This window comes from Palaemon carinicauda, chromosome 18 (assembly GCF_036898095.1).
Source record: "Palaemon carinicauda isolate YSFRI2023 chromosome 18, ASM3689809v2, whole genome shotgun sequence".
In the NCBI taxonomy this organism is placed as follows: Eukaryota; Metazoa; Arthropoda; class Malacostraca; order Decapoda; family Palaemonidae; genus Palaemon; species Palaemon carinicauda.
In genome coordinates this window covers 38,100,568-38,125,567 of record NC_090742.1, presented here as the reverse complement: position 1 = coordinate 38,125,567, position 25,000 = coordinate 38,100,568, and the positions used below count along the sequence as shown (strand labels likewise).

At 37.8% G+C, this 25,000-nt stretch overlaps 2 protein-coding genes across 2 annotated transcripts in view; one reads left to right on the top strand and one right to left on the bottom strand.

Annotated features, from left to right (window-relative positions):
* Nucleotides 1-25,000, bottom strand: part of LOC137657050 (glutamate receptor ionotropic, kainate 2-like) — a 229,407-nt gene that overhangs the window by 157,571 nt on the left and 46,836 nt on the right. The gene's annotated exons all lie outside the window — the stretch shown is intronic.
* LOC137657257 (serine-rich adhesin for platelets-like) overlaps nucleotides 1-25,000 on the top strand; it is an 86,181-nt gene that overhangs the window by 18,502 nt on the left and 42,679 nt on the right. The window contains 5 exon segments of the mRNA XM_068391595.1: nucleotides 10,366-10,902; nucleotides 11,395-12,006; nucleotides 12,120-12,704; nucleotides 18,755-19,396; nucleotides 19,892-20,157. Of these exon segments, the coding sequence (XP_068247696.1) occupies nucleotides 10,366-10,902; nucleotides 11,395-12,006; nucleotides 12,120-12,704; nucleotides 18,755-19,396; nucleotides 19,892-20,157 (2,642 nt within the window).

Here is a 25,000-nt window from a genome sequence, read left to right as displayed (position 1 = left end):
GGACTAAACTCTTTAAATACACTAGGGAATTATTGTGAAAAAAAATGTGTCAAATATCTTGAGTAAGAAAATAAGAATAAAAAAGTACCAAAGAATGATACTAAATGGATAGACTAAGCCAGCCTGACACTTGCACGAATTTCTGGCACGCATTGGCACGCATTTGTCATGACAATGCGTGCCACTTTTGTGGCACGCACTGGGAGGTTCCCGCACTGTTCACGACAAGTTCACGAATAGTTCACGCATAGTTCACGACAAGTTCACGACACGTTCACGACATGGCACGAATTGGCACGACGAGTTCACGACAAGTTCACGACACGTTCATGCATAGTTTTCGCACTTCCTGCATTAGCACGCATCGTTCACACCAGTTCACGACTTGGCCACGCCATATAAAAACGGGGCTTCTCCAACCCGAGGACATTCTTGGATTGGCTTCGGAAGAGACAACAATGCTTACTGTCAGAGACACAATTGCAAAGAGGAGAAGATACCTACACCTGGCAGATGCTCTAGCCTTTGTTGGAGAGCAGCAGCAATTAGTCTCTTTTCATCCTGTTATGTGTCATTACTTTTTTATAAGATAAACATTACATCATGTTATTGTTTCACTTTGTCAATAATTTAGCGATATCCTACATGATTTTTATTTACCTAAATGATATCAAAAGCATATTCTTGTGCTAATCTTTGATCAATATCCCCTGTATTAATGTGTGGGTTATCTTTATAGATATTTGTAACAATTATACTTCTATTTAGTATATATTCTATTATTTAATTATTATTATAGGTAATTAACTGGTTTGAATAATTTTTAAGCTTTATAATTTACTGAAAAAATAATATTTTATGGCAGTTATATACTGATCAGATATTTGGAACCCACTTTACATTACATTTAATTGAAAGATGACTATTCCCTTCATTAGTTTTGTTGTATCGTTTGTGAACTAATATCATTGAAACTGAGGCAGAATATAATATATAATATATATATATATATATATATATATATATATATATATATATATATGTATGTATATATATATATATATATATATATATATATATATATATATATATATATATACATATACACACACACACACATGCATAAAACCTTGTTGTGCCATCAGTTTGCAACTCAGATCAGTTATGCAAGTAATTGGTCAGAATATTGGGTTTTGTAACTGTTATACCAGTACTGAATATATCAATAAAGCAACGCGCTTAAAAAAATCGTAAACATTCTCTCTCTCTCTCTCTCTCTCTCTCTCTCTCTCTCTCTCTCTCTCTCTCTCTCTCTCTCTCTCTCTCTCAAGTATTACACCTGCTCATGAAGGGATTAAAGAACTTCTCTCCTCTTTAGTTGTGCTATAAAATCAATTATTCTCTCTCTCTCTCTCTTTCTCTCTCTCTCTCTCTCTCTCTCTCTCTCTCTCTCTCTCCTCTCTCTCTCTCTCTCTCTCCGAGGGATAAAAAGATTTTCCTTCGGCACTACATAAACCTTCGGCTTAGTTCTAATGCATGAAATTGTTTCCTGAGCTTCTCTACAAATGAAAAAGGGAACCTTTAGTTTAATTGACAAATCAAATCCACCATGACCACCTCTATCAGACTCAACTGGAAAAAATACGAAGCCTTTATATCAGAACTTTTCCCTTTTCTCGTCTATCCTTTATCACAATTTGGGAGTTCTGTTCTTTTGAAAATATTTTCAAAAATTAAATACCCGTTTGAATTTTGTATATGTGAGTCACAATCGTTGTTGAAATAATGAATAAACGATTAAATAAGGAAAGGGGAGAGGTAAAAGAATATATTGTCATTATACAGATTTTTTTCTTTGATGATTATGAGGAAGTAGGGATAAATCCATTGATTTAATTGCCACGCACTGGCAAGCATCCTCCCGCATCGTCCCGCACTGTTCACGACATGTTCACTCCAGTTCGCGCATTGTTCACGACTAGTTCACGCCAATTTTGTCGTGGCAATGCGTGCCACAAATTTTGAACATTTCAAAATTCTCGCCACGACTGGCACGTATGCCACGCACCGTTCACGACACGTTCACTCCAGTTCCCGCATCGTTCACGCCAGTTCACGACAAAATGCGTGCCAATACGTGCCACAAATTCGTGCAAGTGTCAGGGTACCTTAAGTAGAGAGAGTTGCATGCACCTTCCTAGTTATTTTCTTTTTATATATATAATTAGTACTAACGCGGAAGACTTTTTTTTAATGCTGCAGTCTACATGAGAAAACTCTCATGGAGAGCAAACATTGTTTTTAAAAAGCTTTGTTTTGAATAAAAAAAAGTCTTCTATTGAAATTGCTAACGATGTTGTTGCCCTTTTTTTTAAGATATCATTGTATTTTCAAATGAGATATCTTACTAATTCGATAAAATATAGGAAACACCAAAAACAATCATGCACGGAAGCACAGAAAAAAAAAAAGTAGTGACTTCATAGAATATTTTCCAAGGGCAAAATACTGTTTTTATTTACATTCTTTTGACACTTGAAATATAAAATTATCAAGAACATTCTCTTCGATAACAAATACGATCTAATGTACATTAGTTGTTTCTTCCTTGACCATGATAGAGGCTAACTTTATTCAGATTTCTAGCAAACACAGTAAACGGTTTTTTCTCATTAAGCTCGATATATGTACAGTATATATACATACATACATATATATATATATATATATATATATATATATTATATATAATATATATATATATATATATATATATATATATATATATAATAATCACCATCATCATCAGCTGTAGATAGTCCACTGCAGGATAAAGGCCCCAGATATGTCATTCAACTCTTGTCTGCATTACGGTCTTTCAGTGCCAGTCTATACCAGCAAATTTTTTTTGCTTGTCAATACATCGTCTTCTTTTCCTTCCTCTCTTTCGTTTGCAATATCTAGGGACCCATTATGTCATTCTTAATATCCATCTATTATCAATCGGTCTCGTTATATGTCCTGCCAATGTCCATTTCTTTAGTTTGCTCTCGAAACCATGTTGCTCTTTTTCTATTTCTTAGTGTTATTCCCATTACTATTCTTCCCATAGCTCTTTGAGATGTAACTAGCTTATGTTCGAAGGCTTTCGTAAGAATCCAAGTTTTTGAGGCATAAGTTTATGTTGGTAGGACTGTGATGGCTCCAAAAATATTTAATGAAAAGGAAGCTTCATATATAATCTTATTTCTTGGAATAACTCTTATTTACTTGAAACCATTCAATCAATTAATTTCAAATCCTCAAGCCCCTTTTACTTTGTAAAACCTATTTAGTCTCTCAGGAGATTAAAGTTAACATGGGTAATGGATACACTTGACCTTTTTCTTACTTTACTTAGGACTTAGTTTGAATTGTTTAACACTTTCAAGTACAAAGTAATACACGAAACTGTGGTTTAAACTCCCGTGGAGATTTTGATAAGATGTCTTGAATAAGGCAGACGAACATATGCTTCTTCACGAAGAGTGGGCATATTCCAACGATCTTAGGCCCTTCACTGAGAGAAAGGTCCTTTAAAGGACCTTGGCTGGGAGGATGGCCAAACCAGGTGTATCGAGGGCCTTTGCGGTGTTTGAGAGAGAGAGAGAGAGCTTCGTTGTGTTAAGGGAAAAGTGTTTCCCTTTACTCGGCTGCTGATCGGTCCAGATGAACTTCATTCCATACGTGGTATGGTATGCGGCAAACGGACATGCAGCAGAGTCCGTAGTCCAACCCATCAGAGGCCAGGTTAAAAAGTAAGTCTAGTACGATCCTGTAGACTTTACAATTAGCGCTAGAAGAGGGCGGCTACTTGTTGTTGTGGTACTGATGCCAACAATTCATGTTGGCATTGGCCTTGCTACCTGTTCGCCATTGGTTTATATACGCTAAACTTGGCGTGCCAAGCTTGTCCTAAATCACGTGACAGTTCCTTTGTTTCTCGGCATTCTCGTTCGCGTCCTTGTAAATCATTTATGAGCTATTCATAGGTTCTAGAACAATAACGGGGATGTTTTGACTATTAATTCATAACATGGCGAAATTCTAACAACAATACGTGCCTAATACTGGGTTCTCACATTCACGATTTTGCTCCCGATTGCTCCCAAAGACAGGAAAATTGGTTTTTGGCAACCTATAACGATTATCGAAGGTGTAATGGCCGAATATCGAAGAGGTTTTTTTTGTCGTCGGCGAGGATGGTACGAATGTCGGGAAGCGGGGCGACCCTCGTGGTGCGGGGCAACGTGGCCCGAACCGGGCCGACCATTTAGCGCCGCGCTAAATGGTTGGGGCAACTGCCATTTGTCGAAATTTTTATCGAACTTCGGTATGCATTTTCTGATCATTGTAACGTATCTTCGATCATCCAAACGTGTCTTCGATCATCGAAGAGCGTTTAGATCATCATAATCTATAATACGATGATCAAAATGTGCGCACGAACTTTGGTGAATAAAAATAACCTCGGTTGCAACCTTCCGATGATTGTTGAATAGCTGCCGAAAATCGAATCGCTTCTTAAGACGATGGTGCAACTTCCCGAACATCATTAAAGGGGGCGTGGCCTAATTTCCCTAGTACACAACCGATCATGGTAAACCTTTACAATCATCGAAACATAATCGTAATACTCAAGGTCTATAGAATACACTCTATAGACCTTGGTAATACTGATTCGACAGTCGTAATACAGTCGTAGCGTGGTCCCCGATGATTCCAGATTTTCGGCCTGTGACTTCGATCTGGGCCCTCCAATCGCACATAATGTGGAAAATCGGCAATTTTATTACGATGGAACAAAAAATCAGCATCGAGAGCAAAAAATCAGCTACGGGAGCAAAAAATCAGCATCGGGAGCCATAATCGGGAATTTGTGAAGCGAGCAAAGTGCTCGTTCACTTAAGTGTCTCTCTCTGATTCAATCTATTCCTTCACTATTACATCTAAAATCATTTGTCACTCTATTTCTTATTAACGAACAAAACTCATGAATAGATAGATGTATTACATACATGTATTAACTCAACTACATATGAAATCCACTCAAATAAAAGATATTTGTCTGAAAGGACGATCTGTTTAAATACTTTCCTTTTTAGAGAAAGTGGCATTATACCTTTCATAATCTCAATTTGTTTACCAAATGCTCTCCATCCCAGATTTATCCTTCTTTTAATTTCGGTCTCGTATTCTGGGGAGACACTTATGTCTGTCCTAAGAACGTATATTCACTAATAATCTCTAAAGGCTCGTCCGTAGTCCTTATTTGTTGTCTCTGCTTTTTCTTACTGAACATTATATTCATTTTCAGTTCTATATTTCTGTTTTCTCTATTCAAATCTTCGATTATCTTTTGGACTTCCTCCCATGAGTCAATAAAAACAACTATGTCATCTGCAAATCCAAAGTTGTTAAGGTATTCCCCATTAATAGTAATTCCTATATTTTCCCAGTCTAAATTTTTGAAATTCTTTTACACATGCTATGGATAATTTAGGAGATTTGGTCTCCCTGTCTAACTCCTTCCGCAATCGGATTTTTTTTTCACTATCTTTATGTATTTTTAGGACTGTCATACTTCCTGTATAGATATCTGCAAGTGCTTCATCTATTCCTTGTCTTTGAAGGGTTTTCATTACTGCTGAAAATTTGACAGAATAAAAACCTTTCTCATAATCTAAAATTGTCATAAAAGTGGTTTGTCTTAATCTGTTGATTTTTCAATAGATGGTTAATTACACTGATATAGTCAATTGTTGAATAACCCCCTTAAAGCCTGCCTGCTCTCTTGGTTGATTAAAGTCTAGCTGTATTTCTATTCGGCCTAATATGATCTTTGCAAATATTTCATATATTGCGGAGAGTAAACTTATTGGGTTGTAATTTTTTTAGGTCATTTGTCTCTCATTTAGTGAATTAGTAAAATGATAAAGATTTTCCAAGCTGTAAGTATGGAGCATTCATGCAGACATTTCGTGTAAAATTCAGCCAATTTTACTACTCTGAAATCTCCTCCATCCATTATTAAACCAAATGTTGGGCCATGCGGATGCCTTTTTCTTTTCAGGTGTGGTATTTCTCAAGCATACGAGAAAAATTCTAGTAGACAATTTGGTACATGTCCAAGATCAGACCAAGGTGTGTTGCTAAGTATGTTTCTTCTAATTAAATATAGCTATTTAAAACTAATGAGAGGTTTCTATATCTATTTTATATAACAGGAATATTTGTATTATATTTCAGGACGTGAACATGGCAATCCGTTGAGATACTACCGCTAGATAGTTATGGGGTCCTTTCACTGGCCAGATCCTTCTCTCTATTTATGGCTCATTTTCCTGTTTACATACACATTTGTCTCTCATTTAGTGAATTAGTAAAATGATAAAGATTTTCCAAGCTGTAAGTATGGAGCATTCATGCAGACATTTCGTGTAAAATTCAGCCAATTTTACTACTCTGAAATCTCCTCCATCCATTATTAAACCAAATGTTGGGCCATGCGGATGCCTTTTTCTTTTCAGGTGTGGTATTTCTCAAGCATACGAGAAAAATTCTAGTAGACAATTTGGTACATGTCCAAGATCAGACCAAGGTGTGTTGCTAAGTATGTTTCTTCTAATTAAATATAGCTATTTAAAACTAATGAGAGGTTTCTATATCTATTTTATATAACAGGAATATTTGTATTATATTTCAGGACGTGAACATGGCAATCCGTTGAGATACTACCGCTAGATAGTTATGGGGTCCTTTCACTGGCCAGATCCTTCTCTCTATTTATGGCTCATTTTCCTGTTTACATACACATTTGTCTCTCATTTAGTGAATTAGTAAAATGATAAAGATTTTCCAAGCTGTAAGTATGGAGCATTCATGCAGACATTTCGTGTAAAATTCAGCCAATTTTACTACTCTGAAATCTCCTCCATCCATTATTAAACCAAATGTTGGGCCATGCGGATGCCTTTTTCTTTTCAGGTGTGGTATTTCTCAAGCATACGAGAAAAATTCTAGTAGAAAATTTGGTACATGTCCAAGATCAGACCAAGGTGTGTTGCTAAGTATGTTTCTTCTAATTAAATATAGCTATTTAAAACTAATGAGAGGTTTCTATATCTATTTTATATAACAGGAATATTTGTATTATATTTCAGGACGTGAACATGGCAATCCGTTGAGATACTACCGCTAGATAGTTATGGGGTCCTTTCACTGGCCAGATCCTTCTCTCTATTTATGGCTCATTTTCCTGTTTACATACACATACACCGAATAGTCTGACTTCATACACCTGGCAACACTGAGATTACCAAACAATTCTTCTTCACCCAAGGGGTTAACTACTGCGCTGTATTTGTTTAGTGGCTACTTTCCTCTTGGTTAGGGTAGAAGAGACTCTTTAGCTATGGTAAGCAGCTCTTCTAGGAGAAGGACACTCCAAAGTCAATTTCTATCTTGTTTTGTTAAAGTTTTCATAGTTTATATAGGAAATGTTTGTTTTAATGCTGTTACTGTTCTTAAAATATTTTATTTTTCCTTGTATTCTCCTCACTGGGCTATTTTCCCATGTTGGAGCCCCTTGGGTTATAGCATCCTGCTTTTCCAACTAGGGTTGTAGCTTAACATCTAATAATAATAATAATAATAATAATAATGGTTTCTTTATTTGTACATGCGCTGCATACCAGCCAAGTTTGGAATAATAGCAAATGGAGAGAATTTAAGATAAAAATGATTTTATTTATTCATTTAAACAACATACGAACATATGTAGGCTCTTATTCCATGTACAGTTTTTAGTCAATATTTATCTAATTCATATAATAAATAACTATTCTTAAATTGTATGAAAACGTATTCTTCAAACTAATATAATCTAACTAATATTGGTCACATATGAATATGATGGAGTCGTGACGTGAAAGGTAGCATATACAGTAGAGTGGTGCCAGACGTATAATTGCGTGAATGTCCCCTAGAATGCCCGGTACGGTACGACCAGGACTCGACAGTAGTCGTACTTCGCTCCCTATCCAAGAACACTAATCAAGCATCCGTTGATGTCCATATGAAGGCCCAAAAAATTCCATAAATAATACAAGAAATGAATGCCCTGGCAGACCGATGGGGAAGGTACACCATCACCTTGGCCAGTGGGCGAACCAGTTTTGGCAAGAAGCCTACACCCTGATGACGTCACTGTTGTGACGTCGCATGAAACAACCACTCGAATCCAAACATATGATTAATGCTTAAGAGATTATTAAACTCTGGAGTCTAGAAGGTCCCAGGATAATGAAGAGAGAGAGAGAGAGAGAGAGAGAGAGAGAGAGAGAGAGAGAGAGAGAGAGAGAGAGAGAGAGATCGCTGCTTCCATTACTTAGTCATGTATACTTAGAATCAAATCTTCTATGGCTGATGGAACGCTGCTCTATATAATATAACGAATGTCGATGTCAATATCTCTATATTATGAAATCATGCAATAAAATACATGCATGAAATAAATAAACGCAAGTGATCTCATTCCTAGATATCTTGCCTATTTTTAGGCTTTACATTCGCCCACACAACCAATTTGCATACACTTCGATTTCTTTCCACACTTCGTTTTTCTGGTGAATGTAACTTAAATGCTGATTCACGCTAATTTCTGTTCACTGCATTGCTTATCAACCAAAATCAAATTATATTTATCATACGTAAATACAAACGTAATTTGATCTGTATGTTAGAATTGAGAACATACATATCAAAACCTTATCCATAACAAATAAATGATGCATAAACAAAACGAACAGTTGTCAACACAACCATTTATGTCAACATCTCGGCAGACGAAAAAAAAAAAAAGAGGAAGTAGTTTTATCGAACTCGAAATATCTTTCCTTTTAAGCATGAGGACTTTTGAGCAAGAGGAAATTACATTTATTCTTTGGACCCGGACTCTCTCTCTCTCTCTCTCTCTCTCTCTCTCTCTCTCTCTCTCTCTCTCTCTCTCTCAGGAAACATGAACAAATCAAAAAACAATTTTGCAAGACAAACAAAGAAGTTCAAATCATCTGTCTTTCTTCTTTATATCTTCAGTTTAGACCAAGGTAATATATATATATATATATATATATATATATATATATATATATATATATATATATATATATATATATATATATATATATATATATATATATATATATATATATATTCAGGAAAAACAGATCGAGTTGGATGAGAAGAGGTACGAATGATAATGACACCAAGAGCAGAAAAGGCATTAACTCGTTTATATATATATATATATATATATATATATATATATATATATATATATATATATCTATATCTATATCTATATAGATATATATATATATATATATATATATATATATATATCTATATATATATAGATATATATATATATATATATATATATATATATATATATATATATATATAAACCAGTCACACACGCACACACACACATATATATATGTATATATATATATATATATATATATATATATATATATATATATATACATATATATTTGTATATATATACATATATATATATATATATATATATATATATATATATATATATATATATATGTATACATATATATACATATATGTATACATATATATATATATATATATATATATATATATATATATATATATATATATATATATATATGATTAGGTGTGTGTGCGTTAATAAAAACAGATTATAACGATCATCCTATAATATTAATGATCTTCTCAATATAAACTCCATTATGCATAATTCGGTATCAGGTGTCATCATTCATATGACAACAAAAGAAAACATTCGACATTTAACTACATATATAAAAAAGATGAGTTCGTCCAGGTAGCCACTTTACTTCCTTAAAAGGAGAACTATAGTCAGAAGCTCTTTTTTACTTATACTGATACGAACTTGAATAGCTAGCATTACATACAAACAAATATTTATTGCAATATTTATTGTTCTTCGTCTCAAGTTCAAATATCAAACATTTAGAGAACCAAAGAAAAAATTCCTTTGCGGAAAAAACTCGAAAGACCTAGAATGATCTCTTTTCCTCTCAGACATCCCAAAATAGAGAACAATTGAAAGTTACGTCATAGTGACATCACCGGTGACGCCCTTGCCGTAGGAGGTAAGTAGTGCCAAGTGGGTGCCAAGGGCTGCTGTATATAAGCCGGCCAGAGTGCATCGCCCAGCAGAACAGTTCAGACTCTTGACTTCTTAGCAACGAAAGACAATAACTCTCGATTCTTCCATTGAAGTGAATCTGTGATAACTACATAACTTTACAGACTAAAATTACTTCTTTTATATTCGATATTATTTTAGCAAAACGAGTTTTTAAATTACATTTCTCAAGTGAAAATAAAGAAAGGATGGCTCCAACGCAACACCAGAGCAACCCAGCTTCTCGTCTCAGCAGCTGTGCTGCCGATTCTGTGCAGACGACTTCATCCTCCGACGTGAAAAGCAGCGTGAAAAGTTCGTCCTCCAGAGTGAGTAAAAGCAGCAGCAGCAGCAGCTTTTCCTCAGAAAGCAGCAATAGAACGTCCTTAGAGGGAAGGACTTACACAATGGAGTGGCCGGGTCTGGAGGACTGCCTCATTCCCATTGCCACCAGAGGCCTCTTCTACAACGACTCCTTCTTCGCAGACGCCCGTAAGAACTTTGACCAAGCCGTGAAGGAGGTCGTGAGTCAATGGGGTCAGAGGTCAGCCGAAGAAAATTACCTTAATTCCTACAGGAAGATTCGAGAAGTAAATCCAAAAGAGAGCAATCAAGCCATTTCTGTATCCCAAGATGACTCTCATCATAAGGTAGGTCTCTCTCTCTCTCTCTCTCTCTCTCTCTCTCTCTCTCTCTCTCTCTCTCTCTCTCTCTCTCTCAAATGAGTTCGATGACAATTAATTCTGTTGGATTTAAGTAAAGGCATCGGATAAACTTCAACTTTGAATCTTTATAAACACTTATATTTACATTCCTTTGTAGATTATTTTTTTACAATACTTGGTCATAGATAATTGTCTTCTATAAGCATCACTTGTCTTCTGTAAAGTCCACAACATTTTTTCAAATAATGGTACCTTCGATAAAAAGCAATAGTTCTGATACTAATATACAGTATTTGTATTTCTCCATCCAAGATCCATAAAAACTGTGACTGAGAAATTACTTTAATTTGTTTATCAAAGGTAGTTTAACTATAAGTGGAAGGTTGTTCTCCTGCCACACTCAATTTTACTATAATTCTTCAGAGGAGAATCCTTGACACAAATGGTATTGAAGGACTCGATTCCTTATCTCCTCAGGTTGTGTTGGACGTCAGAGACTTCATGAATGGAGATGTAAAGGTCAAAGTCCTAGACGAGAACGAACTAGTGGTTGAAGGATGCGTTGAGAAGGAGGAAGGAAACTCAATCTCCAAGAAGAGCTTCTGTCGTCGCTTCACATTCCCTGGTCTAGTCAAGGCTGATGCCGTGTCCTCAGCTATGTCCTCTGACGGTGTCCTAACAGTCAGTGTCCCAAAGAAAAACCAAAGAGACATTTCCCAAAAGAAGGTCAACTTCCAACTGCAGAACATAAATGAGGAAGCCACAAGCTCTAGCTCGACTGACATAACTGAAGAGAAGTTTCTCAAGTCAGACAGAAACAAAGATGCCACTCCAGAGAGTTTCTCACAGGACGACAAATCTGATATTCTGTTGTCCATCTCAGAGAAAGGATCATTCTTCCACGACTCCTTTTTCGACACTACTCGAAGGGACTTTGAAAAATCTGTCGAGGAGGTTCTGAAAAAGTTTGGGAGAACGTCTGCAATTGACACAAGAGACAACATGACTGCCTACAGGACCCTCCGGAAGGAGAATCTACAGCAAGAAAATCAGGCCGTTTCTCTTACAGAAGATGACACTTTCCATAAGGTTCGTTCAGATTTTTATTTTGAGGTGAAAATAGTATTGGTATATCTTAAGCAACTAAATATTCAAATCTTTACGCACTTCCTTTCATAATATATATCTTTCTTATTTTCTAGGTTGTTCTAGACGTAAAAGACTTCACAACTGGTGACGTTAGTGTGAAGGTTATTGATGAGAAGGTACTAAAGGTTGAAGGTAAAGTGGAAGAGAAAATCGAAGGGAAATCTTCACAGAGGAGCTTTCAGCGATTATTCACTTTTCCAGGTCCAGTCAAGACTGAGGCCATTACTTCAGCAATGTCATCAGATGGAATTCTTACTATCAAGGTCCCAAAAGAAAAGGATCAAAGAGAAATGCACTCAGCTGACTCATCTAGTTCTATTTCTTCCAATTCACATACAAATTCTCAGGATTTCACATTGACTAATAAAAAGACAGAAGAATCTATTTCCAACAAAACACTAAAGGATTATGCTGACTCATCATTTCTGCCAGTGTTTGAAAAAGGTCTCTTCTTTCATGACGACCACTTTGCATCACTTCGTCAATACTTTGAAAAGGCAGTACAGGAAGTCATGGAAAAACAGGGAGAAACATTGTCCAGGGCACACGATATGACCTCTTATAGAACCTTAAGAGAGAAAGATATGAGAGAAGAGAATCAAGCAGTTTCTGTATCTGAAGATCACGAATGCCACAAGGTTAGTAGCTTGTAACTCTTCTGTTTATTTACTTCATGTTGGGGATGTTCCTGGGAGGTTGGGAAGGAAACACAATCTTGAAATTAATGTAAGTTCTATTGAGAAGGTGCACTATATGAATCAAATACAACAGGCAGGAAATACGTCTGCCTTGGGTGACGAACGACAATACAAGCACACTGTGTGATGCCCCAAGGCTGGGAGGTACATTGTTGCCATATCTTCGGGGCGTTGCCACACTTAATAATGAAATAGACATCTATGCATAATAACATTACAATATGAAGCATGTACACATATGAGTACATAGGGGGTGTATTTATTTACAAGAGACATATAATAAATGAGACACATAATAAATGGGAAACATCATACATTGCTTTAGGTATGATAATATGTTAACGTCAGTTAATGTAACGGTCTCACATTTTATATATCTACACCTCCCTCCACCCTCGCGCTCGTAGTTCCATTCTCGAGCGAACTCTGTCTAATGATCCTTTGAGATCTGCGTGGGAACACTTGGGGGTTAGAGACTAAGGACCTTTCTATGTCCGTGCAAGGGGCCACAGGTAAATGGGGGAGGGGGTCAACCTCAGGCGTTGGCACTGGACGTAGAAAGCGGCGGTTACGCCACCAAACTCGGCCACTGGGGAGACGCACTTCATAGTCCCGTGATTTGCCAAAACCCATGACAACGCCAACCTTTTCCCATCGATGTGATATCGGGTCTTGGATCCTTACTGTCTGACCTATTTCCAACTTGGGAAGTGGCCGGGCGTGTTGATCGTATTGTAGTTTTACTTGTTCAGCACGGGCAGCTGCACGGCGGTCACAGTCCTCAGACTTGGCCTGCCATTCCTCTGAAAAAGACTGTGGATGAGCAGGTACACAGGTACGGAGTGGGCGGCCATACAAAATCTGTGCTGGAGGGCAGCCTGTGAAGTTTGGAGTATTACGCAGTTCCAAAAGGCCTCGATCAAATTCTTCGCAGTCAATATTGCCAGAAGGTGCTGTCTTCAGAATTAAGTGCTTAATGGCTTTTACGGAAGCTTCTGCATGGCCATTGGACTGCGGGTAATGTGGTGACGACATGATATGGTGGACACCCCATCTCATCATGAAATCTTGAAAGTCTTTGCTGGCGAATTGAGGGCCACCATCGGTCCTGAGACGAAGGGGAACACCGACTTCCCTGAAGTAACGACAGAAGATACGTATGGTGTTGGAAGCAGTAGTGTCTCCTTTACATGGTACCACAACAGGCCACCCAGAGAGTCGGTCGGTTACAACAAGGAATGACTTCCCGGCGACACTAAAAAAGTCAGCTGAGACAGACTCAAAAGGCCTCGTAGGGTGATCATCATTCAATAAGGGTTCCTGCTGAAGGCTAGGCTGCAACATTTGGCATGATTCACAAGCTCTGACAGTACTGGTGATGTCTGAATCAATTCCCGGCCAAAAAACAGTCTGTCTTGCACGTCGCTTTGTGGCTTCCACTCCTCGATGGCTATCATGTAGACGAGCGAGAGTACGACGGCGGAGGGCAGCAGGGACAACAATTCTTGCTCCGTAGAGAACCAGATCACCATCAGTTGAGAGGTTTTCCCTTAATTTCCAGAAAGGGAGTAACGACTGGTGTTGGTTATAACGGCTTGATGGAAATCCTGAAGTCACACAATTCACGAGGCAGGTATACGATGGATCAGCTCTTGCTGCAGCTCGGAGTTCCTGAAGTGTCCTATCTGCATCTTGGGGCGTAGAATCTTCTTCGGCGATGACAGCATTGACATTGACGATATATCTGACGTGTGTTGCGACATCAGCACAAGTGATATCATCTTCAGGAGTAGGCTGACTGACTGGAGCTCGAGATAAGGCATCTGGAATGCTGAGCTGCTTTCCAGCTTGCCACACTGCTGTGAATAGGTACGGTGAAATCTTTTCCTTGAGACGCTGAAGGCGAGGATTCTCCACTGCATCAAGTGTATAATGATTGAGAATTGGGATGAGTGGCCGGTGATCAGTCATCAGGGTAAAATGCTGAAGACCAGCTAGATACAATCTACACTTAGACATAGCCCACACCACAGCTAACAATTCTAACTCTATAGTAGCGTAGCGGGACTCGGCATCTGTGAGGAAGCGGGAGCCACATTGAACTAGGCGAAGTCTGCCATTACTATGGTCCTGTAGAAGGGCGTATCCAATTCCATATAGGCGAGAGGCGTCAGTCTGGAGGATTACCGGCAATGCAGGATCAAAGGAGGCAAGGACTGGGGGGCTTACCAAGGCGGCCTTGACTCGACGAAATGCATCGTCATGATCAGGAGTCCAAACGAATGCTCTCTTGGGGCTCATCAGAGGTCGTAGGGGCTGAGCTGTAGCAGCAATATCAGGGGTAAATTCAGCCAACTGGTTCACTAAACCCATGAATGATCGAAGGTCAGTCAAATTGGTAGGAGTTGGAAAATCCCGGATTGCACTAACTTTGCCAGGATCAGCTGCTATACCCTCTTCTGAGAGCTGATATCCACAAAAGGACACTTGAGATGCAGCAACCACAAACTTGTCTCTGTTGAGAGTAATCCTGAATTTACGGCATCGAAGAAGCATCTCGTAGATTTGTTGAAGATGAGTGAAGTAATCTTCATCCGAAAGAAGTATGTCATCCACGACCTTTACACAGTTCCGCATTCCTTGAAGAGCCATATCACCGCGGAGACAGAAGGCGTCCCCTGTAGCTGCAAAACCCATTGGGCCTCTGCAATGCTTGAAACGGCCGTACGGTGTAATGAAGGTTGTCAAGTGTTGATCCTCTTCAGCAAATGCCATCTGCCAATATCCACATAAGGCATCTGCTGTAGTGAAATACCTTGCCTTCGAATTAACACTACGGATGGCAGCGAACGGAGTTGGAGAAGGGTGAGTTGGTCGGGACACTTGGCTGTTGAGCTTAGTGAGGTCAACAGTGATACGGACACCTGAGTCCTTAGCTACTACGACAAGTGGATGGCACCATTCTGAAGGTTCCTCACCGGCAGGCTTGATGATTCCTTGGGTTACCATGGAGGCGAGTTCTTCCTTAACTTGATCGCGGAAAGCAAAGGGTATTTGGCGTGGAGTGTGGACAGCAAAGGGTACTGCACCATCCTTGAGGTGGATCCTCATTGGAGGACCAGTCATTGGCTGGAGTGGTGTTGTCTTGAGGTCTTCTTTGGTGACGAGAACATCCTTGAACTCCCGTAGAAAAAATTCTCTTGCCTCAGTAGGGGATGTGGTAGCAGAAAGGGGCAATTCCTTGCATCTTTTGACATGCTTAACTTCCAATATTGGCTTGGGAAAGTCAGGAGAAATAATTGCTAATTCCTTACAGTGGCTGTAAGACAACAAAGGAGTTTGGACACCGTCGTGGACCTGTATAACAGCAGAACAGGACTGCTTACCCAGAGTAAGAGTGGCTTGGAAGGTACCCAAAGCAGGTGTCATGGCTGAACCGTCGGCAGTTAGAGTTACAGTTGTAGGAAATGGCTTCAAACTACTCCTAGGTATTTTCAGTAGGTCAAGATGCTGGGGTCCTACCACGGAGACTTCGGCGCCTGTGTCAGGTAACATCTGAATTCGGGATGTAACATCTCCATATGTTAGAAGAACACAGACAGGCTTAGGCGACTTGCCGAAAGTTTTGACTCGACGACAGCTGGACTTCTTTACGACCTTTGATTTACCTGACGATGGGGTAGCTTTGTCACTTGAAGAGCCACCCTGTGTACTGTCATTTCTCTTTGTCTTACAGTATTTATCGTAATGTCCCACACGGTTACAAACTCGGCACTGTGCTGCATTGGCTGGGCACTTAGGAGTCCTGTCCCAATGACCTCGTCGACCACAGTTCTTGCAGCTGCTTTCTAAGGCTGGGCAAACTTCGGAAGAATGGTGGGTACGTGCACAACACTGGCAGGGAGTGGCTGGTTTGGGTGGTGGGGTTGAAGAATGATATTTACCACCTCCTTTCTGTTTCTTGTATGTTGAAACAACACGTAGCTGGGAGGTTGGTGCTCGAATGGCAGAAGTAGCCTTCCTGGCCGCCTCATATGAGCGACAAGTATTGACCACCTCCTGCAGTGAAGCTGTTGCATCAAGAGAGATGAGTTTCTGGACAAGTTCCCCATCCCTGATACCCATGAGAATTATCATCTTCATTTGAGTTTCCTCACACACTGATGAATTCCCCGGACAGACGTCCACCTCTTCAGCTATATGCTTAAGTCGCACGTAAAACTCTGAAAAAGATTCTCCCTCAAACTGCTTACAACTTAAGAGTTCCCTTCGGCGTAGGGCTTCGTTGCGTAGACTTTTCACGTGATCCTGCAGCTCATCTAAGACCTCTTCTACTGTCTTGGCTGTGCTGGGTGGAATATCCAGGGTGTGCTCCAAGATCCTCTGCGTCTCGAGAGTGAGGCACATTCTAAGCTGAATGAGTTGCTTCTCTCTAGGTAGCTTGGATAAATCCACCATGATAGAATAATCTTCCCATCGACGTCTCCATTCTCGAAAAACTTGAAAACTGGCATCTGCTTGAAGGGGAGGCGGGTTCTGGGTGATAGCTTTTTGAGGGGCAGGTATTACTGATGAACTTGAAGATGAAAAAGTAGGTACTGACGATGTAGACGATGTATTGACTGAAAGGCTATGTGTGCTGTCAGGTTGGGAGGTAACAGTAAGCAACCTCTGCAACAATGCTGTAAAGCGAGCACTTTCTTCCTGTCGACGTTGTTCGTCCTCTCTGCGTCGAAAATCCTCTTCTTGGCGCCTTCTTGCATCCTCTTGTATACGACATTGTTCAAGATACTTGATGAAATGAAGAAAATCGGCTCCTGAAGCTGATGGAGGAGTTGTATAATGTGGGGTGAGTGGCGGTGGCAACTGGTATACTTCCTCCCCAATTAATCCACCGAAAGCTCCAACATTAGGATTAAATCCTTCCTCTACCTCTGCTTCTCGTATATCAGAAGATTCCTCGTGAAATTCCGATTCCGACATGGTTTATTGTAAAAACATTAATATTAACATATCAAGAAGAAATATGTAAGAAATAAAAGTTCAATTTTCCAAAAGATTCAGAAATAATATGATTCTTACGAATATGTGCACATTATACTAAGTGTAGCGGTATGGTTCAGGTAGGGAGGGGGAGGAGTCTGTTCGACGAGCAGTAGTCACTCCCCTCGGTGACGTCACGGTCAGTTGCCCGGAAGCGTTCAAAGTGACTAGATGTCAGTGTGCCGGTCAGGTTGAATTATGTGCTAAGCTCGTTCTTGTACTTAATTACGAGACACAGCACATGAGGAGGTCACTTAACAGTCACTAAGGCACACTGCACTAAAAGGGTCCACTTATAAGTCACTATGGGCAACGAACACTACACTTAAATGCACATGAACTGCACAATAAATCCATGGAGATTCACGGGGAGAGTAATGGCGGCTGTAATCGTCATCTTGTGTTGCTTGAAAAACTTGTAAAAGCACTCTCTTCTCACAAAATACTCACTGCGCCATGTTGGGGGTGTTCCTGGGAGGTTGGGAAGGAAACACAATCTTGAAATTAATGTAAGTTCTATTGAGAAGGTGCAATATACGAATCAAATACAACAGGCAGGAAATACGTCTGCCTTGGGTGACGAACGACAATACAAGCACCCTGTGTGATGCCCCAAGGCTGGGAGGTACATTGTTGCCATATCTTCGGGGCGTTGCCACACTTAATAATGAAATAGACATCTATGCATAATAACATTACAATATGAAGCATGTACACATATGAGTACATAGGGGGTGTATTTATTTACAAGAGACATATAATAAATGAGACACATAATAAATGGGAAACATCATACATTGCTTTAGGTATGATAATATGTTAACGTCAGTTCATGTAACGGTCTCACATTTTATATATCTACACTTCAAGTAACTGACATTTTTTTTTATCTTTTCAAAATATACATAAAACCAAACGATATATTATAATCACACTTTTCTTTGCAGGTGGTGTTGGATGTCCATGATTTCAGAACAGAGGACTTGAAGATTAAAGTTATTGATGAAAATGAGTTGGTTGTCGAAGGAAAAGTAGAGAAGAAAGATGGAGGCTCTGTTTCTACCAAAAGTTTCCGCAGGAATTTCGTCTTTCCAGGACTGGTAAACTCTGAAGCTGTTTCATCTTCAAAGTCTTCTGATGGTGTATTAATAATCACTATTCCAAAGAAACAAAAAGATATTAAATCGTCCGCAACTCCTCGATCTCTAGATAGGGAAACGGTCTCATCTGGAAACACATCGCACAGTTTATCGAACCACGCAAGTGCACTCATGTCTTCATCTCACTCCTCGAAACAAACAGGCAGGTCTCAGTCAATTCCTGAAAATAGCCAAAACTATAATCTGCAAGGACACATTACTGAAGGCTTGAACATGACTGACAGTCTGTTTTCTCGAGATATGTCCAGTTCTCACGATGACTTCTTTGCAAAGGCTCACCAAGATTTTGAAGATGCTGCAAGTAGGGTTTTCAACCACACCCCTGAGATGACCTTGTTACAGGAGAGGAACCTCTTCAAAGATACACATGATATAAACCTCTTGGAGGACCAACAAATGTCTCTGGTGGGGGATGACCATTCTCTAAAGGTAAGCTATATTCATTCCATTTTAAGTAATAATCTTCATAATTGCATTTAATCTTATTAAAACTCCATCTTAAACTTTGGAATCTCATAATATAAATTTATGTACAGTGACTTTTATTCCCTTGAGCCTAATAAGATGTATTCTAAGTATAAGTACCATCTAATTTTACATTTCTGTAACTATTTACTATACAAAATTTAATTATTCTTAAAAAAAAAAAAAAAAACTGTACATCAGTGAAAAGAAAACCAATTCATCTATATAATTTTTTCTCTAAATTGTTAGCATTAATAGTATGCGTTTTGTTTACTAAGCATAGTCCCACGTTCATGAAACAGATGACCCCAAAGAACTGGTGGTTCTGTTTGTGTGGACTTCTTTTTGTACAGGATACTGCTTTACTGCTATTAAAGGAGCATATCTTGTGGAAAATTTTCCCCTGATATATACCCAGTAAAGTCGACTATAAATAATTCTAGTCTTTTTGACCTTCAGGTCAAAATCGATGTCCGAGACTTTGTTGGCGGAGACCTCTAAGTAAAGGCTCTAGAGCAGAATGAGATCCAGGTGGAGGGTGTGAAGGAAGTGAAGGACAAGGACGGAAGATCTTCAAATAAGAGCTTCAGCCGTCGGGTCAAGTTACCAGCCGCCATCAGAGTGGACGCCATCACTTCCCTTCTCTCCAAGGAGGGAGAGCTGGTCGTCACCGCACCAAAGGAATCCTAACAATTCTTCTGTATCCGAACCTCGTCATCGCATTAGTGAGAATTAGATGCCAAAGGATTCTGCCTGTATTTCAAAACTTATCCTTTTAGGACATTGACAAAATTTTTTTAATATTTTCATATTCGTTAAAACCGGAGATTCTATATTTTATGAAATGTTGTATATTTTGCTAATAAAACAATCAAATGTTACATGCATTTCCTTCCTAATTCTACCTTCAAGGTATAAGGTAATAGAATATTGTTCCTGATTATAAGGCAAAGAAACCTTTGTTCAATAAATCCCGTAAGTCGATTGAATACTAATGATGAATCAATCATCCTTCATCAAATGCTTACTAATACTAGCTGCAACTCTGGACGGATATTGTTTATGAGATGGGCATTGTCCTTCGTTGATGTCGCTCACTATCACGCAGTTCACTGTAATGCTGCCACATTTAAAATCATATTTCCGAGGCTACCTGATAGCTGTGTTTTTTTCAATTATAGAACAGGGAAACTATGGTAGGAACAGAGAAACTGTTTCACATCAATCCCTGAAATTTTCATTTGGATATGTGAATTATTCTAGGAACAATTTACTCCATTGCCAAAAATAACCATTCAATCCATACCGAAATTAATGTTTGCTGTGGCTTTTCTATGGCAAATATCAAAATGAAAATTGATATGGACAAAGTAAATCTCCATCCCATAAATCCATGAAAATTTCTTCTAGATATGCGAAATATTCTACGAGTAATTTATGGCGTCGCCGAAAATCGGCCTCCCGCAAATATCGAAAAATGGCTACTGTGACTTTTTTTATGGCAAGTATCAATACGAAAATTGGTATGAATGTAGTTCACATAACACTCATCAAACCCTGTGAAAATCATTTGGATATCTGTAAAACTCTAGGAGTAGTATGCTGCTCCTCATTGAATTTTTAGCTAAAAGTCGTCAATTACGAACAAAAGTGACAGCCAGGGCATGCCCAAGATCTACATATATCAACATATATCGCTCGTTTTCGACAACGTTGTCATAACTCAAAAAAAGATATTTTTCAGGAGAGCCATTTTAATAAATTAAAACACACTCATATTATGTTATGTCGTTAGGACATTTAGCGCCTCTAGCGATCAATTTTTTAGCTACAATTATGACACTTTTGCCAAAAAAAATCAGCATTTGAAGATGAATATGTCTATATGGATAACTCAAAATACATTTGTTTTTTTGAGTTACGACGTTGTTGTCGCAAGCGAGCGATATGAGGTCAGCCGGACAGCAGTACGAGACCTTGGTACGATCCAAGGTCTATATATACCAGGTCAGCCAACGTGCAGCTTAAGCTGTGAATCACCCATACTGTGACGTCAAGCTTCCCCGTCTCACACACGTGGGTAAACAAAACAAAGGACCGTTGCCTTAGTTAGCTACCTATAGAGGTAACGTAAACAATAGGAGACGCTGTGTCCATTATCATTTTATTCATTCATTCATTCCGTCACTAATAATGCCAAGTAACTGCGTATGTGGAAACACCTTAACATTGACCCTCTTGAAAATAGGATATCTTTCAAAAATCCTACGGCAGAAAGAGAAGTTTGTTTTTTCAGATGTTCCACATTTAATTAAATTAGTTATAAATAATTTCATTGACTCCGGTTTTTTCTCAAGACTGGAGAGTGTATATCAGATGATGGCATACGGGAAATGCTTAATAAAACCAAAACAGAATATGGGCTTGCATATAAGATTAATGAAATGCATTTAACTGTAACAGGTCAACAAAGACAGCGCGTTAAATAAGCAGTTCAATTACTGTCTAGGTCATGTGCCAACTCATTAAAATATTTAGGGGAAAAGGGACTGTTGGAGTGTCAAAACTGGAATCAAACATCTGATTTTATTCTTTTAATAAATGATTGGTTCGACATAATGAATTCTTCCTCCATGTATGGAGAGTTTGATAAAAGCAATGCTTTTGGTATTAATGTAGAAAAACAAACAGGTACATTGCTCAACGTAATCGAGGTAATGAATACTATGAAAGTTAAAAATCCTAATACAAAAAGTCTTTTCAAGTTTCAGAGAGGAATAATTTTATCATGTAAATCTACCATTGCTTTGTTTGATATGTTAAAAGGCTTTTATAGTATTGACTACCTACTTACACAAAGACTAAATCAAGATTGCCTTGAACATTTCTTTGGGTGTATAAGGGAAATGGATGGGCACTATGATCATCCTCATGCTGTGAACTTTAAATTTCGGTTAAAAAAAATGTTACTAGGAAAGGAAATAAAAGTATTAAGTGAAAAGTGTAATATCGCCACTGTTGAAAAATCTCATGAATCAGCCAAAGACGATGGATCTATCAAGAAAGAAAGGGACTTAGCGTTAGAAATATGCCTAACAACGCAGATATTCAGAAATTTAGATTTTGATATAGAGAAAGATGCTTTAGACGAGGAAGAAGACCTTGAGAGCAAATAAAGAAATAAAGAAAGATATTGGGGGAGTAATTGAGGAAGAAGCTCTTAAATACATTGGTGGATATATTGTAAAGAAATTTTGTGTAAAATATCCTGAGTTAGGAAATAAGACTGAAGAAGTGCTAAGGAATGATACTTGGATAGCATGTGTTAATCGGGGGGAATTACAGGCACCTTCTAGTCAGTTTTTTTTCACAGTTGTTAATATGCGGGAGATTTTTAATGCTGTACACGGCGAAGTTCTCATGGAGGGAAAAAATTGTTTTATAAAGCTTTATTTAGAATTAAAACAGTCTGGTATTGAAGTTCCTGACGATATTATTGCTTTTTTTGTTAAGATATCGGTATGTTTTCGAATGCGAAATCTTAATGATTTGATAAAGTATAGAAAACCTTAAGGACAACCATGCAGGGAGGCCCTAAGAAAAAAAATGAAAGTTGTAACTTAATAAAATATTTTCCAAAGGTAAAATGTTGTTTTATTTACATTGACTGTGTGATAGATCTACGCTCTTAATGGGTCTCGCAACACTAGGCCCCTTCAGATGACGTAGGTGCGCAGAAGAGGCTTAAAATCGGTACGCTGTCTGGCTGACCTGGTATATCTGGACCGTGGTAAGATCTATGCCACTTCCGCGCATGACGTCATCAACACCTTTGCCTTAAAGGAACCTTTGCGTATTTACCTTTTTTATTCACTCATTACCTATTTCTAATTAAAGGATTTTCTTAAAGGATATTCTTTCTCATGGAAATTTGATATATTGTTGTTTACTGTATCACTCTCCACTAATGTAGCATCGTTAGAGAACTCTATCACTCTTCACTAATGTAGCATCGTTAGAGAAAACATGACACTAAATAATTTCAGTTCATTACTCGTATAGAAGTATGAATAAGGTATTATTTAGTGTCATAAATTATTTCTCAATTTATTTACGATGTTTCTATATGACAATTTTCATATATTTCCGTTTTATACTTCTGTAATCTCTTGATTTTTTATTGAAATTATTTTTTTTTTATTTTAAAATGCACAAAATAACCTCATCTCGTCATAAAGAGTTTTTATGCAATGATTCCCTACTCTGAAGTTTTTCACCATGGACAGCGAAAAAGATTTCTCTCATCTTGCTTAATTGGGAAAAGAAAAAATGTAAGGATACATAAAGACCATCTGTGTTCATTACATATACTCGTATCTAACATTTATCATTTGCAACAACACTGGACACTTGTTTTTAAGATCAGGTAGATTTTGAAGAGTAATTTTTTAACTATATACCTGTATGCCTCAAAGATTCCTTTTCAGTATCAACACTGAGTGTACTTGCAGGTGTTTCATTCTCTGTGTATGGTTCAGTCAGTTACTTCAAGAATTTCATCACATATTCATGATTCTTCATTGAATTCAATATACTCAAAATTTACGCCGAAAGCAAATCGAGTAGGTTTGTCGCCTTTTATGGATGAAGAATTCATAATATCAAACCATTCATCCATTAAGATATAAACTGAGCTGTTACTTTCCATTCATTATTCTTGAAAAGCAACTTTCCTTTCCTCCAAGAAAATTAAGAGCATTACCGCACCTTCTTGACCACAACTGTGTAGGTTCCGACCCATAAACGTGTAGGTGAATCAAACTTACTTTCTAAGTCAGTCCAAAGTATGTTTTGGATTTCTTCACCATTTATCTTATCGGATGATATGATATTCTATCTGCGTTTGGCAACATGAACCAAAAATCTATGAAGTTATTCCTGACCAACTTGAGTAAATGAGGAGCATCTGTAAAAAGGATTATCTGTCTCTGCACATAGATTCTGGGAAGACGTTTTCTTACACAAAGGGTCAATTACAAATTTTTCCCATAACCTAAGATTTCAGGACCCTAAATCATGCACTGGATAACCTGCATATTGCACTTCCTTTATCAAATAAGTTATTTTCATATATATATGTATACATATATATATATATATATATATATATATATATATATATATATATATATATATATATATATATATATATATATATATATATATATATATATATATATATATATATATATATATATATATATATATATATATATATATATATATATATATATATATATATATATATATATATATATATATATATATATACATATATATATATATGTATTCCTTCAAAAACTATTCCTCAGATAGTTTGTAATCTAAGTTTGTTTCTGGAAATAAACCGTGACATCAAATATAATCTACATTCTTTACCAAGTTTATTTTCTTTTACGTAATGTGCTAACCAATCAGTCAATAATTATCAATCTTCTTCTTCTTCTTTGTCTGCATCTTTTCCCACTTTTATGTGGGGTCGATGTTTCTGGTCAGCGTTCTCCATCT